Source organism: Suncus etruscus, chromosome 5, assembly GCF_024139225.1.
Source record: "Suncus etruscus isolate mSunEtr1 chromosome 5, mSunEtr1.pri.cur, whole genome shotgun sequence".
Taxonomy (NCBI): domain Eukaryota; kingdom Metazoa; phylum Chordata; class Mammalia; order Eulipotyphla; family Soricidae; genus Suncus; species Suncus etruscus.
The window spans coordinates 113777056-113793094 of NC_064852.1; the positions used below are offsets into that span (position 1 = coordinate 113777056).

Consider the following 16039-nt stretch of genomic DNA (forward strand, 5'->3'; position numbering starts at 1 on the left):
ATGAATTATAGATGAAAACTTTATATAACTGATGTAACTTTTCCCCTCATAAAGATAAAGCACTATCCTATCAAGTTTATGACAAATACCTAACAAATGCTAAACACTTGAGAAATTGAGCAATATTTCTGTCAAGGAAGACCTTTTAAGGAACATGATTTTTAAAAAACATTTTTAAAGATGGTTGTGATTGATCTAAAAAGGGGGTATAAAAATCATCTTCAAAACTTTTCTAAGGAAATATTCCAATATTATTAAGATTCTTCTCAATCCAACCCTAATTCAGAGATGTTCACACATTGGGCAGTAACAAATTTTGACAATTTGTTACTCAACAGGATGCTGTTATTTTGTATCAGAAGAAAGAATTAAAAAAAAAGCTTTCTAAAATTATTTTGTACGTATTTTTGTTTTAGGCAAGGACGACAGTTTTGGAGAAAACAAATCAAAGATCTCTCCAGGAGCCCACATCAGAGATTGTTGTAATAATCAGTGAAAAAGTGGCAGAAAGGGGGTATTTAATATTTACCTCCTGTCTTGGCAAACTAAGTTTTGAGAACAATGCATGTGCTGAACTCACCAAGGGAAAAGCCTGGTCTCCAAGTTCATTATCCAAAATAATGACTTTACATTTAACTCCAGAGTCATTCAGGAGCAGGACAGACAAAATAAGTGGATGAGTGGACAGACAGAGAAGTCATCCATCACCTCATTACATCCTTGGAGACCACTTTTACACAGCATAAACCATTCCATTGCTTCTGAGCTGTAAGACATGGTAACATTACAGAGGGCTGAGATTTCCTAGTTATTTTGGAATCACCAATTCAGAGAGAAAATTAAATCTTCCCAACATGAACGGGTAACGGGACTGGTAGATTCACTTATAAGTTTGAAAATTGTGAATTTGGATGATTTTCTTGCAGATTTGAGTAAAGAACAGGTTATGGGAAAATATCACACATGACTCGAGGTATAAACATGAAACTTTAGTGCACACATTTATGAGGTAATATCATTTTCATCCACGTCTTTGCAACTACATGCTCTTTAGTATGAAGTCCACGGTTGTAAATTTAAAAACAGAAAATTTTAACAAGTTAAAGTCTCACTGAGTGATTTATTTTAAGTCAACTAGATGGTAAGCTGCTTGAAAATGAGTCCATAACTTGTGTTATTTTATATTTCTCTGCCAGCCTAATATTTTTGATCCACTTCCCAAGAATAAAACATTATTGATTAAATTAATTCAAAATAGCGATTCCTCTATTTTCTCAAGCACAGATAACAGATACACTGATTTCTAGAACTCTCTTCTTAAAACCAACCAGCTAAAATGAGCAGATGTTAAACAAATGCCAAACTATCTGCCAGAGGACATTTAACTGAAGCTCCAAGCTAAAGCCCTCAGGTGAAAAGGTCATTATTCTTGAACTGTGACTAAAATAAAAGTTTGCTTCATGTTTTCAGCTCACTGGGGTAGAGTCTATTTGCTTTAAAAACACAAGTAGTGTTTAATTATCATCACAATTATGCTGAACTAGATGACAAAAAGCCATTCAGCCTCCTGTGAGCCAGACCATTTTCAGAGCCCTTTGTAAAATGATATGAAATCAGAAACAATATTCTTTGCAAAAAGGACAGGAAAATCATCATTATCAACAATTTCAGGAAATATGAATATTGAAGTAGTAGTTTCTTTTGGGCAATATTATCTTAAAATACCAAGTATAAAGTACTATGATAGTAACCATGTTGTGGTAAGGGTAAAAAAAAGTCTACTTCACTATTTCCCATAATCATGCCAAATTCCATATACTTGCATTAAGTAATCATAACCAAGTCTTCATATAAACAAACCTGCCCTTAAAGCAGAATGTACTATGTAATTTCCTTTAATTTTACAAAAAGAAAAGAAAAGAAAACAGTGGTCTAGATTTCTTCCATCTGTAATGAAGTTGGAGAAACTGAACACAGAGGCTCACATCTGCCAGAAAGATAATCAAGGGGTAATGTTAGCGGGTGGGTTGTATGTTCAAAGAGTCTTCATCCTAAATAGAGTCAGTGCCATTCTTCATCTCCCATGGATGAAGGCACTGTTTGTGTATGCCTCACTAATGGGGTAGGGTAGAGTGTGATATTGTTTTTTTTTTCTTTTATCTGGTAAACATTTTTGTTGAGGGTAAACAAAAGACAGAGAATTTTTCTTATGCAATAGCTAAGCAAAGGTTGTCACCTTTCTTTATCACCTTGGGATGTGAGAATGAATAGATGAAGGTGTTTTCATCTTTCTCATTTTCTTGGTGCCAAATCAACATCTTAGTACAATTTCAAATAGAGTAAAGAGAAAAAACTAAAATGTGTATATATTGGGGCATAATTCATCATCCAGCTTTTTTTCCCTAGATAAAGCAAATGAGAAAATCCTGAGCAAGTCATAAAAGCGTGTCCAACTCTGAGTGACTTCTCCCTAAGATGCATCTTCTGTAAATAATGAAATTAGTGCCCCCCAACTCAGTCCATCTGGGCAGAAAAGAAAAAATGTCATGCATAGACTGAAATATAGAATATACATTCCTGGCAGTACAATCTTATTTTCTAGTTGCTAGTACAAAAAAAAAATCTTACATGATCATTTGTGAGATATTTTTGTTTCTCATAATGCAAAAGAAAATTTAAAGTTATTATAAAGAATTTGTTTTAGTATGATTAGAAATTTATGAGAAATATGATCTATATTATAGCTAGAAAGCTTTAGCTGCTCAAAAAACCAATGTTTAAGAACAATTTGCTATGGAAAAGTCAAGCTGCCTTCCTTGGATATTTGTAAGCACTACTCTGCTGAAGACCAACCTTATATTTAGAGAAGGCTCTCTGCTCAGTGTGGCTATTTCCTAGGACCTGAGCAAAAGAGGGGTGAAATCAGATAGATAAATGGGGATCAACTGAAGAAATTTGGGGTATAAGGTTCTTCTCTTTTTGTTCTGTTGAAAGAACTAACTAAAATCTTTTGGTCAGTATTACGGGAATTCCAAGATGCTGATAATGACAGTAGGGGTGAAAATATTTTCACTGCTCATGGACCAGGCTATTGCAAACAAAGACTCCCTCACTGGACTTCCTATTAAAGCAATCTGCAAAGGACGCTTGAAAACCCAGGGGTCTAATATTCAGTGAACAGGAGGAAGGTGACCTTTCATTCTGTTTGTTTATGAGAAGGTTGCAGACTGGCTCAGTGCAGTCCAGCATTGGCAAGAGGCCAAAGGGGAGGTAGAAAACTCTGTGTGTGGTTATTGTTTTTTTTTTTTTTTGCTTTGTTTTGTTTTGAGATCTTATAGTAAACAGAAAATTCATCTGGAAAAAGGGAAGTTTGAAAGCTTGATTATTTTTACTCTATTTTTTATTAAATGACAATTCCCTTGAATTTTTTTTCTACTAGTACACCCAACTTTAAATCCATTTAGAGCACTAAATTAAAACCATGAGCAAGGGTAAGCAAAAACAACAAAAAACGACACAGAAAAAAAAAAAACAGATAAAAGAGGTAGTCAAGAAGGAAATTTAAATTACAATATAACATTAATACATTATGTGGGCATGCAAAGAAAGATTAAACTAGTAGTTTAATGAGGATGCTGATATTTTTTCTATTTTTCTTGATTAACTTTAAAATGACTTTAAAAATATTTTATTTAAGGGCCAGAGAGAAAGCACAGTGGTAGGGCATTTGCCTTGCAAGCAGCTGACCCAGGCCCACAGAGGTTCAAATCCCAGCATCCTATGTGGTCTCCCATGCCTACCAGGAGCGATTTCTGAGCACAGAGCCAGGGATAACCCGTGATCACTGCCGGGTGTGACCCAGAAACCAAAAAAAAATTATTTAAAATAAAATAACTTTAAAATGACATGAGGAGGGGCAGAGCTGGGAATATACCCAGAGGTGGTCGAGATTTACTTCTGAATGTTCATGGATTATTCTTGGCAAGGCATGGGCCACTGTACGTGTTTCTGGGGAGTGAACTCAGCTAGATTGTATAAAACTTGAGCACTTTACCCATCTGGTCTCTCCATCCTAGAGCGCATATAAGAAAATAGGTGATTTGCAGGCCCAGAGAGATAGCACAGCGGTGTTTGCCTTGCAAGCAGCAGATCTAGGACCAAAGGTGATTGGTTCGAATCCCGGTGTCCCATATGGTCCCCCGTGCCTGCCAGGAGCTATTTCTGAGCAGACAGCCAGGAGTCACCCCTGAGCACCGCTGGGTGTGGCCCAAAAACTAAAAACCAAAAAAAGAAAAAAAAAAAAGAAAATAGGTGATTTGCATGTAAAAGTCAATTTATTTATTTGTAAATTATTTGAGGTGCATTTAGGCAGTGCTCAAATGATTCAGGGGTCCTCTTTATTGATACCTGACCTGTTAGGATTGACATTTTAGCTTTTAGGCCTAGTGATGCTGGAAGGCCATCACCATATCTGGGGATGCTGGAGCAAGAGAATAATGTGGAATGTAGAATCAAACTGGGGTAACCTCATAGATGCAAGTCATGAGCTCTAGTCTTTGGAGCTATTTTCCTGGCCCCCAAATTTCTTCATTTTTATAAAAATTGATGAAATTGAGCACTTTTCTAGAAAGCTTGTATATATTGATCGAGCAGCTGGTATGACTAAGAGAAGGCAATGTCAAAGAGATTTAAACTTCCGCTTTGAACCATCATTCACATTGTTTCCTCATTGATAGATTACTGGGAGCTAGTAATTAGTTTCTCATATTTATTAATAACTGTTAGCTTTAGTTACTGCTATTATCCTTTCCCTTAATCAAGTACCTTCGGCCCTTACTGACTTCTTTTCACCCTGTGAGCAGCTTTTCACCAATTCTTTAAACAAACTAAAATAGAAACTAGAGCCAACACAGTAAAAAGAATGGTGCCAGAAATGGGGTAGAAATTCTATGCCCTCCTCAGAACTGATTGAGTTACTGTCTTCGCAGCAGACACACACACACTTTGTTGACTCTGGCTATGACTGATTGATGAGCGTTTGGCAAGGTTACCATAGCAAATTACAACATCATTCATCTAGGTCTGCATGGGAAGGAAAAAAAAAGACTACCAGGGATGAAGAAAAGAAAGGAAAGCTATTCCGTAGCTGTTAACTTTTGAATGAATAAGCAGTTCTAACCGGAAATAAACAGAATAAAACTCAGCAACCAAATTGTGAGTTATGGATTCATCCAAGCAAATGACCTCAGTTTCCAGACATTTCAGTTCTGGACTTCACAGGCCATGGGCAAGAGCTTCCAGCAGCAAGGAAGCAGAGTGTTGTGTGCTTTGTAGTCAGAATTCAAAGGCTGGGCAGCAGCAGCAGTCTAACCCAGCCCAGCCCTGCCCAGCCCCGAGCCTTAGTTCTGCTATGTGTGTGGTGTGAGTGTGTTTGCTCAGGATCAGATGCCAACACTTAAACTCACATTATAGCCCAGCAGCTTCTTACATACTGCAGCCTAATGAAAGAAATCAACTTCCCCCTTTCTTTATTTTTTTCCTGAAGATCAGCACTATAAAAGGATTGGATTTCATTAAATATTCAGACAAATGTTCCCATATGTTTCCCTTATGTAGTAAATTAGTCAAAATCAGATCGAAAAGGGGTTACAGCTTCCAATGCTCATCTGTGGCTCTACTGTATTTTCTAGGCACTACTGAAAATAAAGAGAGGAGGACCCAGTGTTTTGAAAACAATTATATTCTAACAAACACATAATCATAATTTCCATTTCGGTTTTCAAGAAGCACAAACACATATGGAAACAATAGAGCATGTAAGGCACCTTCGGGCTTTCAAGTCTCAAAAACAAGAGTCACTTTCAAATAGAAAAGATCTCCTCTTCAAAGTTGAACTCAGAGAGGAAAACAGAGCTGCTACCATCTCAGCTCCCCACTTTAATCAGATTGCTTTCTATCTGGGTAATGGAGATCACAAGAAGGCCAACAAGCAAGTTGAAAGTGTGCTTCATCCTGTTTCAGTTATTTTGCTAAAATAATTATAACTAGAGGAAAGCAGTTTTTTTTTTCTTTCCTTTGGAAGCTTGGACCCTGAGTGGCATATTTCAATACAGAAGTACTAAAACACAGTTGATCAAAGTTTTAAAAATGTACATACTGATGAATTGGAGAGAAGGGAGGAAAATGGACAGGGGCACAGAAATGTTAGTTTGGTATTAATGAAATTATCCTAGATGGATCATAATCCATTGGAACAAGAAAGGGTAGTTTCAAAGACGAAGATACTATGTATGGTGTGGGGAGAAAATGGTGTGGACATATTTTAAAAAGGACAGTAGAAGATCCACTACTATGGAACTCTAAAATGCCCCATTTATGTGTGTGTGTGTGTGTGTGAGAGAGACAGAGAGAGAGAGACAGAGAGAGAGACAGAGAGAGAGAGAGAGAGAGAGAGAGAGAGAGAGAGAGAGAGAGAGTGAGAGAGTGCGCGCCCTGTGTGGCTCTCAAAATAAATTTCAATTGTGGTTTTGGCGAGATTTGGCTCTGTTGAAAAAAAAGGTTGCCGACCACTGGTCTAGGTTAAACCATTCCTCGAGACACTCAACTGGGTCCGAAAGTGGGGACTGAGTTGACTTCATGACATTGATTCTCAAGAAGAAAGAATTAGAGGAACTTAAGTCTCATGATAGAAAATCAGAAGAAAATCAATTATCTTTGGAGGAATCCAAGAACTAGTGGGAGAAGAGTAAAGAACCCTCACTTTGGGCTGTAAGCAAGACTGGATCAATCATTACCATCACTACACATATTCTTAAGACTTTCACTTTTCCAAATGCTAACTAATTTTCCTCACTAATGCATATTAATTATAAACAATAATAAGAAACTTGAAGAGTATAATACCTGAAGAGACTGTATATTGTAAGGCACTTGTCTTGCATACAGCTGACCTGGGTTTGATTAAAAGAACCATATACAGTCCCCTGATAGGTGCAGATATTATTATCACTGAGTACAGGTGCCTTTCTTGTATGCAATTTTGTATGGATGCAGCAAACATACAAGGTTGTTGTATGTTGTGAGCCCTGGGTGCTGCTGAGATTGTGGGCCTCAAAACAAACAAATAAATATAACAACATAAGAGAGAAAACTCATCATTGGATCCCATTAGCGTTTTATTTCAGTGCAATTTCTTTCTTCAATATACACATGCACACATGTACCTGAAAGCAGATACACATAGGGAAGAAGACAAGAGAAAATTCATTTATGAAACTTAAAGGATTTGAAAGCAATCTTCTACATCTTAGTTTTTAATCTTTATACCCTTATTAGTTTTTAGCTACAACCACTCAGTATCTAAATTTATTAATTCAAACTTGCAAATCCAAAAGATATAAAGTGCTATACTTATCAAATATAATATTTAAGATAAATAGGTCATTGAAAATTACCATTAGTCAAAAAAAATGTGTTGAAGTACAAAGAATGTTACTAGACACCAGAGATGAGATTCCAATTCTAATTCGTTATCCAACTAATTATTTAACATTAGAATATATCCTGTCTCTGTAAGTGTTTAATTGCTCATTTGTTCAAGAATGTCCATTTCTAATTTAAAAATGCTCTGGAACATTATTTCTAGACAGCAATTTTCAACAGTTATTCTAAAGGTGCTAACAAGTATTTTAAGTGAAGGTGGATTCTTTTTCTGTAGGAATTCTGAAAGGGATTTGAATTTCCTTTTGTTTTGTTGTGCTGTTGTTTTGTTTTAGGGGCCACACTCAGCAGTGTTCAGGCATTATTCCTAGATCTGCACTTAGGTGTCATTCTTGGCAGTACTGTGAGCCATATGTGATCCCGGGGATTGAAACTGAATAGGCCTCTTTGGGATTTCTAAAAAGCATGGAGAAGACTAGAACTGCATCCCCGGTAGGACTGTGAGATGATTCCTGGATCTGTATTCAGGAATCACTCCCAAAGTTCTCTGGGAACATATGCAATGCCGGGATTGAGCCTGGGTTGGCTGTAAACAAGGAAGGCACCTCAGAGTTTCTTTTTCATTGTGTGTTTGTTCCAGAAGGACCCCTATAAATAGTCATGAAACTATATTTTGTGCAGGGATCAGAAACCTGAATTAGAGTTGACCATATACATTGTTTTACAAAAAACAAACACCTTAACATGTTAAACTGATTGGTTGGGCTGAGTCAAGACAGTTATTTCGTATTACATTGGAAAACCCATTAGAAGAGAAATGGTAGCAAATAATTTAGATGAATGAAGCTGAACTTATGTGGTTTCTCACTTGATTTAAAACTCCTCTTAGCATTTAAAAATATATGGCCCATTAGCTTATAGGGTATGAGACTATGAATCCCAATAGGTTGATAGATTGTTCCTCATTCATCTTGGTAACCTCTCACTGTTGAATGAAAAATTAAGAAATCAATTTATTAAACATTTACTACATTACAATGAAGATTTTGGCAAGGTTTTATAAACAAGGTCATATAGAGCAAGAGTATAAAAGAACAGACAAGGAAACCAAGTAACAGGAAAACAAAGGGTTGAGTCTGATAAAAGAACTGAGAGATAAGGCCCAACAGTTGGGAAAGCAATAGTACTTTGAGGATAGGAGGTGGTTTGTGGAATCCACAGGTTGCAGGGCTATAGGAGAGTGGTTCATAATAAAAGGGGCAGAGAAGAAGCAACTGGATCTTGAAGAGTCTGTGAAAACACAATATTTGCAAAATGTCTCTATATATTTCATCTTGAAAGGAAAAAGGACTGGACGACCTCTTTCTAGATATATGTGAGAAAGCAACTGTTGATTTTTCTTTTACTGATCTATATGATGTGCTTAAATGTATGTATGTATGTATGTATGTATGTATGTATGTATGTATGTATGTATGTAAGTATGTATTATGAATGGGTGAATGGATGGATGATATAGATGAGATAGATAGGATCATAAACAGACAGATAGTAGATAGATAGAAAAAATTTAAAATGAAACCAAGTTATGTTTGAATACCAGCAAAGCCATATTTATATTTTCTGAATAATCTAAAAATTATAAAAATATTGATTCACAATATTGATTAGCTTGCATCTCTTTAGGTGAAAACAAGTTAATAAAAATAACAGGGGTCTTCACCTTCTTGAATGGGCCACAAATGTGAGAGAACCAGTGAGCATTTAGCCCCACTTCTGGAATCCCAACCTAGGGTGACTGAATCTCAAAGAAAGCAGAAATAGGTTCAGTTGTCCCCAAGGAATTCATTGAGAAGCAAAGATGAAAGGGTGGGGATAAAGATCTGGCACTTTATATGTACTCAGTAATTTTTTGTTGTTTGTTTTCAGGGACCAATCTGACAGGGCTTAGGAGACCACCAGTGCTGGGCTAAAATAATCCATCGCCACTATGAGCTGAGCCATTTCCCAGGCCCAGGAGCACAGTTATGATAAATCACCAGAACAAGATGTGATTCCGCATCAGACCCCTCTTTCTCAAAGCAGGATTTCAGGAAGGCCTGAAAGCACATCTAGGCCACACTATGATGTGACGGTGAACACAGGAACCCAAGGAAACAGAAAGATCAGAAACTAATATTTGTTGTGTGGCTTATTTTAATGTTTCTGAATAACCTGGTCCATATCCTTAGAGGTAATACCACTTACATGAGTACTAACATCTACGCTTCGGGCATAATACAATATTACTGCATCCCTCCCCCTGCCAAAGTGCCAATATCCTTCTACTACTGCCTCTGGCATCCATGAAAATGACTCCATTTGAAAAAAAGCCCACTAGCTGATAAGGAATTATTTTTTTTCATTAGTCATCACTGCTCAAATTCCTCGAGTTAATTCTGAGAAACCATCTGCAGCAGCCTCGTAACGAGTCTGGACATGGTTCTCCAGGCAATCGGAAGCCATCGGAGTTGAGAAGCAGGGGACTTAGAGAAGCATACTTGTAATTGGGAAAGGCAGCCCTGGCAGGAGCAGAGATTGGAGGAGGCAGTCGCTGTAAAGAAAGAGATCATTTTGCGGCTTCTGTAGTGGTCTGATGGATGACAAAGCTCTGGCCTGCAGCGACGGCATGAACAAGCAGGATGAAGAAAATGGGAAACGCAAGGAAAGAACAAATAGGAAGAGTCAGAGACAAAAGTTTGAACAGTTATAGAAGAAATAGCTCGAAGGTGGCATTTACCATCCCATGCTAATCTCCCTTCATAGACTAGTGGAGATGGAATTTAGAGCCAAGGAACAGAACATTTTCAGAATTCTAGTACAAAGTCAATTCGAGGAAATTTATTTAAATATATGCCCTGAATAATATATAAGGGTCCACAGAATGAAATGGGTATCCTGAAAGTAAAACTTGAGAAGGTTCAAATCCTGGCTTTGGTCAACTAAGAACATTATGTGTGATTTGGGGTGAGCTGCATGACCAACAGTGTTTGTTCCCCCAGCCCTTAAAGGAGAGGACTAATTGAACCCTACAAAATATTAGAAGGTATAAGTGGATTCTTACATGTAAAGGCTGTGGAAGACCCAGAACTGTGCCTCATATGAGCTTGGTGCCTGATGTGTAATAAAATACTACTTTCTATCTCTACATCAGCCAAAATTCGCGTGGGAGAAGTAGGACTGAGTTACTCAAAGGGAAACCTCAGTTTACATTTGTTCCTGCCTGCTACATTCTGTATTACTCCGATGGTTCTACAAAGTAAACTGAGAAAACTGAACAAACTTTTACCTGAGAAAACTCAAAACAAGAAAGGTAAAATTCCCAGGTGAGCAGGTCCTCTGAGGCTCAGACTTTTAAAAGACCACAGTGCCAGCTTATAAATAGAATATTAAAACAAGCAAGAGCAATTTTCTCTTTTCGTCTTCTGTTATTGCCTAATTTTCCTCCCGTGCCATTTGCATAATGGATAAAAAGGCATCCATTATGCAAATGAATGATAGGGTGGTGAGGTTGCCCGAGCCACAAACCTCACTCTCAATGAAGGGAGAGAGGATGCCACAAAGGCCGCCACCAATCTGCTCTTTTCCCAGACAGCTTCACTCTCTGCTTTCTAGTGATCACAGGAAACCCAGAAGCTCACAGAACATTAATTACCAACTGCTGCATTTTAAAGGTAGCTTGACAGAATATTAGTCTGGAGTTGGATATGTAGGATTATGATTTGAAAAAAAATCATAATTTTAATTTTATTTTTTAATTATTACTTTTCAATTTTAGTTTTCAAATAAATATATTATCTATTTATATATGTTATTCAAATACAAATAACTTCAAATAAATATAAAGAGTGAAAGTTAATTTTTCAAATAAATATCTATTATATAAATCTATATATTTCAAATATATATTATCGTTTTAAGCATATGCTTTACTTTATAGACAATAAGATTCCCTTTGCAGAGTTGAAAAGACCTCTGTTCTAGCTTGACAATAAACCTAGAAAATATGTCTAGAGCAGACTCTAATGTCTGAGTATATTCAACAAATAAAGAATTGTAAGCACCGAAACACTCCTGGATTTTCGAAGAGTAATACTCTCAAGTTGACCTAAGTTCATCCTCAGAGTTATCACTCAAAATGGACATATTATTTCTATTAGCATTATACATTTATGAGTAACCCCTGAGCACTGCCGGGTATGGCCAAAAACCAAAATCCAAAAAAAAAAAAAAAAAAAAGCAAAACAAAACAAAAAAACCCCTGATTCTTATATATCTTATATATCTAACATTCCTTGATTTCTCTCCAGGTGCCTTTCTGCAGTCTCTTGAAAATGTGGCCTCTTCAGTCAGAGTTGTTTCTCACCTTTTCAGAGTCCAGCCCTCCCCTATGAGTGTAGCACTTGCAGTTCACCTGCTCCAAAGCAATCTGTTGCTAAGCACTGCCAGCCAGAAAGAGTAACATAAAAATCATAAAAAAATATGTGAAGGAAAAAGATAGACTATATGTATTTGCAAAGAAAGATACTAATGGAATCAATCATGAGAGCAAAGCAACTTGTCATTAGAAAGATGCTGAAAGCAAACCACTAAAAATCCACCTACCTAATTTCAGAGCAGAAGGGGTTACTTCAATTTCTCCACCAATTGGTTTAAACACAGCCAGTTGGGCAGCCACTTCTGTCTCAAAAGCATCTGGGCTCTGCCGGCCTGCAGAGTTTCCACTGGGGCTCTCAATCTTGTGGAGTGGTTCTTGTTCTTCAAACACAGCAATCAGCTACAAACAAATCCAACAGCACTAATTACTTTGTTGGACATGTATATCACACAGACACTGTAATTCAGGGCCATCTTTATTTGGTTGTAAACGTAATGACTTCTTACATCTTAAAACGTAAAAACTGCTATTCCACAGCTCTTAATTCAATGTTACAGTTAAAAGCACTAGGGCTGAAAAATGATAAAAAGGTTTTTATATGGTTTATTCCTAAAATAAGAGAATAGACTTTGGCAACTTCTCTTGAAAGAATGAAATGGCCCTCTTTACTCTTTTCCTTTTTTTTTTTTTTTTTTTTTTTTTGGTTTTGGGGCCACACCCGTAATGCTCAGGGGTTACTCCTGTCTATGAACTCAGAAATCACTCTTGGCTTGGGAGACTATATGGGACATCGGGTGACAGAACCACAGTCTGTCCTAGGTTAGCGCATTCAAGGCAAATGCCTTACCATTTGTACCACCACTCTGGCCCTTGTTTCTTGACTAACCTGTTCAAGAGAAATTCTTTCTTTCAAGGGTTTTCCAAAAAAAAGGAAAATAGAAATCAGAAGTTAGATAATAGACTTGTATAGTAGAAGAGAGCATTCTAGTCTTAGAGAAATATAGATTATAAATCTTAGAATTATTTCTGTCCACCGTGGTTTGAATCCCCATGTTTCCTATGGTCCCCCAAGCCTGTCAGGAGCCACTTCTGAGTGCAGAACCAGAAGGAACCCCTGAGCGCCACCCAGTGTACCCCTAAACAAACAAACAAAGACAAAATAATTATTTCTGCCCATTTACAGGCAATCATAATAAATAACTAGATGCATTTGTATGCAATTTGAGCTTATCTTATACACCGAGATATCCTCCTTTTCATGAACACCTTGAATTGTGTTATTTTCTTCATGACTGAATATATTGACTAATTTTAGTCAAATGTAGGCTCAATCAAATTAGACTAAGTATCTTATTGAGCTTAATTACGCTCACCTTCATCTAAATGTTATTTGAGAACTATGCTTCCTATCATTGAGAGCAAAATCATATATAAATTCCCAAGTAATTTTTCATAAAATAAAAACCAATGCAAATGTAGTTGTGAAACATTTATGCAGTGGTACAAACACTATTGCATAAACAGTACTGGGGGTCCCACCATTACTATATTTTTGGTCATTCAGAAGAAGACATTGTCACTGAGGTAGTTCAAAGTTTCTCCTCTGCTGAAAAAGCCCAAATTTGAGGGCAGTCAGACCTCAGAAATTCCCTCAGACCAATAAGGTTCAGCGTGTTTCAGTATGAAAACATGCTAGAAAATTTTTAGACATTTTTCATTCATCAAATAAAAAAATATACTTCTGATTCTATCGTTTATTTAGGAAAGGCACTCAAAGCCCATTCATAGGGGAACCTTCCTGGCAATAGTTTTAATAAACAAGTGAAATCAAAACATCATAAACTCCAAGTTAAATTTTTTCAAAAGAAATGACTACAATTAGAGACAAGTAAATTGGTCATTCAGAAAATAATTTTCATAATTGACTACTCATTTTCAGTATGGAGACTACTTTAATTGGAAAGTCCAACATTCCACTCACCACAGAAAAGAATTGCTCCTCCCAAGGCATTATATTTAATTCTTGAAACTGAGAATACATTTTCCATTTTTAATTGGCAGCCCTAAAGAACTGATTGGGATAAGACTTAAGATTAATAATGAAAGATTATTCTAGGAGAAAAATAATCAGTAGAACTATATCTTCCTAATTATCTGATCAAAACAAATAATTTAACACTTCAAATCCTAAAAAAAAAGCAAATTTTAAAATGTGAAGATATAATTTTTGTTACTATTTCTGTGACATAATTTTAATAAAATTTTCACAGTGGAAAATTCTAACACATACTATTAATCATTATTTGTCTCTTTATTAATTTGGTTTTCAGGTTTCATCTGTCAGTGGTTGGGGCTTACTCAGGGCTTTGCACTCAAGGATCACTCCTGGCAGGCTCAGTGGAACATATGGGGTGTCAGAGATATAACCCTGGGTGGTTGAGTGAAAGGCAAATGCTCTACCCACTGTACTAACACTGCACTCCCAGTATAGTTTATTTTAATGTATCAGTCAACTATATATGTATATATATCATACTGATAAAATAAATAATTTAGTGTAACGTATCATCTCTTGCTTCCCCTCTTCTACCTCCTTAACTTTTCATAACCCAAAAATTTAAATATTGGGAAAAGGTAAATACAATCAAAATAAAAAAATAAAAAGTTAAATTTAAAAATAATTTATGATGACAACTATCTAACTTCTCCTCAATTTACATACAACCTCGTATCAAAATTAGACTTTTGTCAATAGGTAGAAAATAATTGCAAGAGATGCTAAGGGACAAAAAAGGGGAAGCAATAGTAGAATATTGGATTTTTTATTTTAAACTCAGGATTTCAGATGACAAATTAACTATTTTCCCAAATAAAACTCATACAAAAAGCAGCTGCTACATTGCGGAATCCTTTTAGTTTCCCATGGGGGTATTATACCATAAAGAATATGAATTCCAAAAACTGCAATGATAATATAGGAATTAAGACATTTTCTTTACATCTTGTTGACCATAGTATGAACCAGAGCCCTGCATATTGGTCCCCTGAGCACTGCTGAGGTTATTCCTGAGCACAGAATCAGGAGCAGCACTGAACACTACAGGGTATGGCCCAATTTCTAAAAGTGTGCAACTCTACTTTTTGGAATTATTAGCAATCCATTATTTGTGTAAAAGATAATGCCAATTAAAAAGAACAGGAAACTCTAAATCTCACATTTTTAATTGACTCATTACAAAAAAATTTTCTCCATAAGTCCTATTTTGGATGAATGAATGAAAGACAACTTTTAATAAAAGAAAGAAGAGCTTCAACACATGAATCTGAGATGCTAGAATAAAGTGCATTGACCATGGCTGCTACCTAATGACACATCCTTCATCTAGCTTTCCTCTCGACATCTACTTCATTCACAGACTTACATTCAGCACAGCACTGACATTAACTTAAATTTTAGGTTCCTTTCCTGCTGGGTTCACCAGAATATTATATTACTGGCATAGAGATTCTGGAAGCCTGTGTGATTAACATAAATCACTGTTCTAGTCCCCTCTCAGAAGACATATTCATTGCCACCACATCTATTATAAGAAAAAGGTTTCCTCTCCCTACCTTAAAATCCTTCTTTCATCTTCCCTAGAGGTGAGTTAAACATGGAAGAAGGAAGAATATGAAACAGATATATTTAGATTCCATCTAAATTTTTGTAGCAGGTGGAAGACATTTCATACATACTTTAGGGATGGCTGTATTCTATACTATGCAAAATGCAAATAGGCACTATTTTATTTGGAGGCTTTCTTTCCTCTTCTGCTGCATAGTCCACTGTGGGAGCATCTGTTTTATCTCTCAGAGGCTATGTCTTATCTCATAGCAAAGTGATCCATTCACACCCAGTCAAAACTCCAGTCCCTAGAGCTCTTTCAGTATTTAGTCATAGACCATAGAGTTAAATACAAATATGTGATACATTCTCCCACCCATCCCACCCAAATAGCCTTCAAGCCCAATTAACCCCTCTAAGTTTCATCCATTTCTCTCCTTTCTCTATCAACATTTTTAAGGACATGCCATCCCATAAAAAAGTTGCCAATCTTATTCCTTCTACTACGGGATCCATCTGTAATATCCTATTTATGGATTTCACTCTAAAAATTCTCTAATTTATACGCTCCACTGAAG

General features: G+C 36.4%; 1 protein-coding gene across 1 annotated transcript in view; it reads right to left on the bottom strand.

Moving 5' to 3' along the window:
* The window catches only part of PARD3B (par-3 family cell polarity regulator beta), a 1279582-nt gene that overhangs the window by 766926 nt on the left and 496617 nt on the right, over positions 1-16039 (bottom strand). Inside the window, exon 3 of the mRNA XM_049772907.1 lies at positions 12085-12256. Within this exon, the coding sequence (XP_049628864.1) occupies positions 12085-12256 (172 nt within the window). The remainder of the gene's footprint in view (positions 1-12084; positions 12257-16039) is intronic.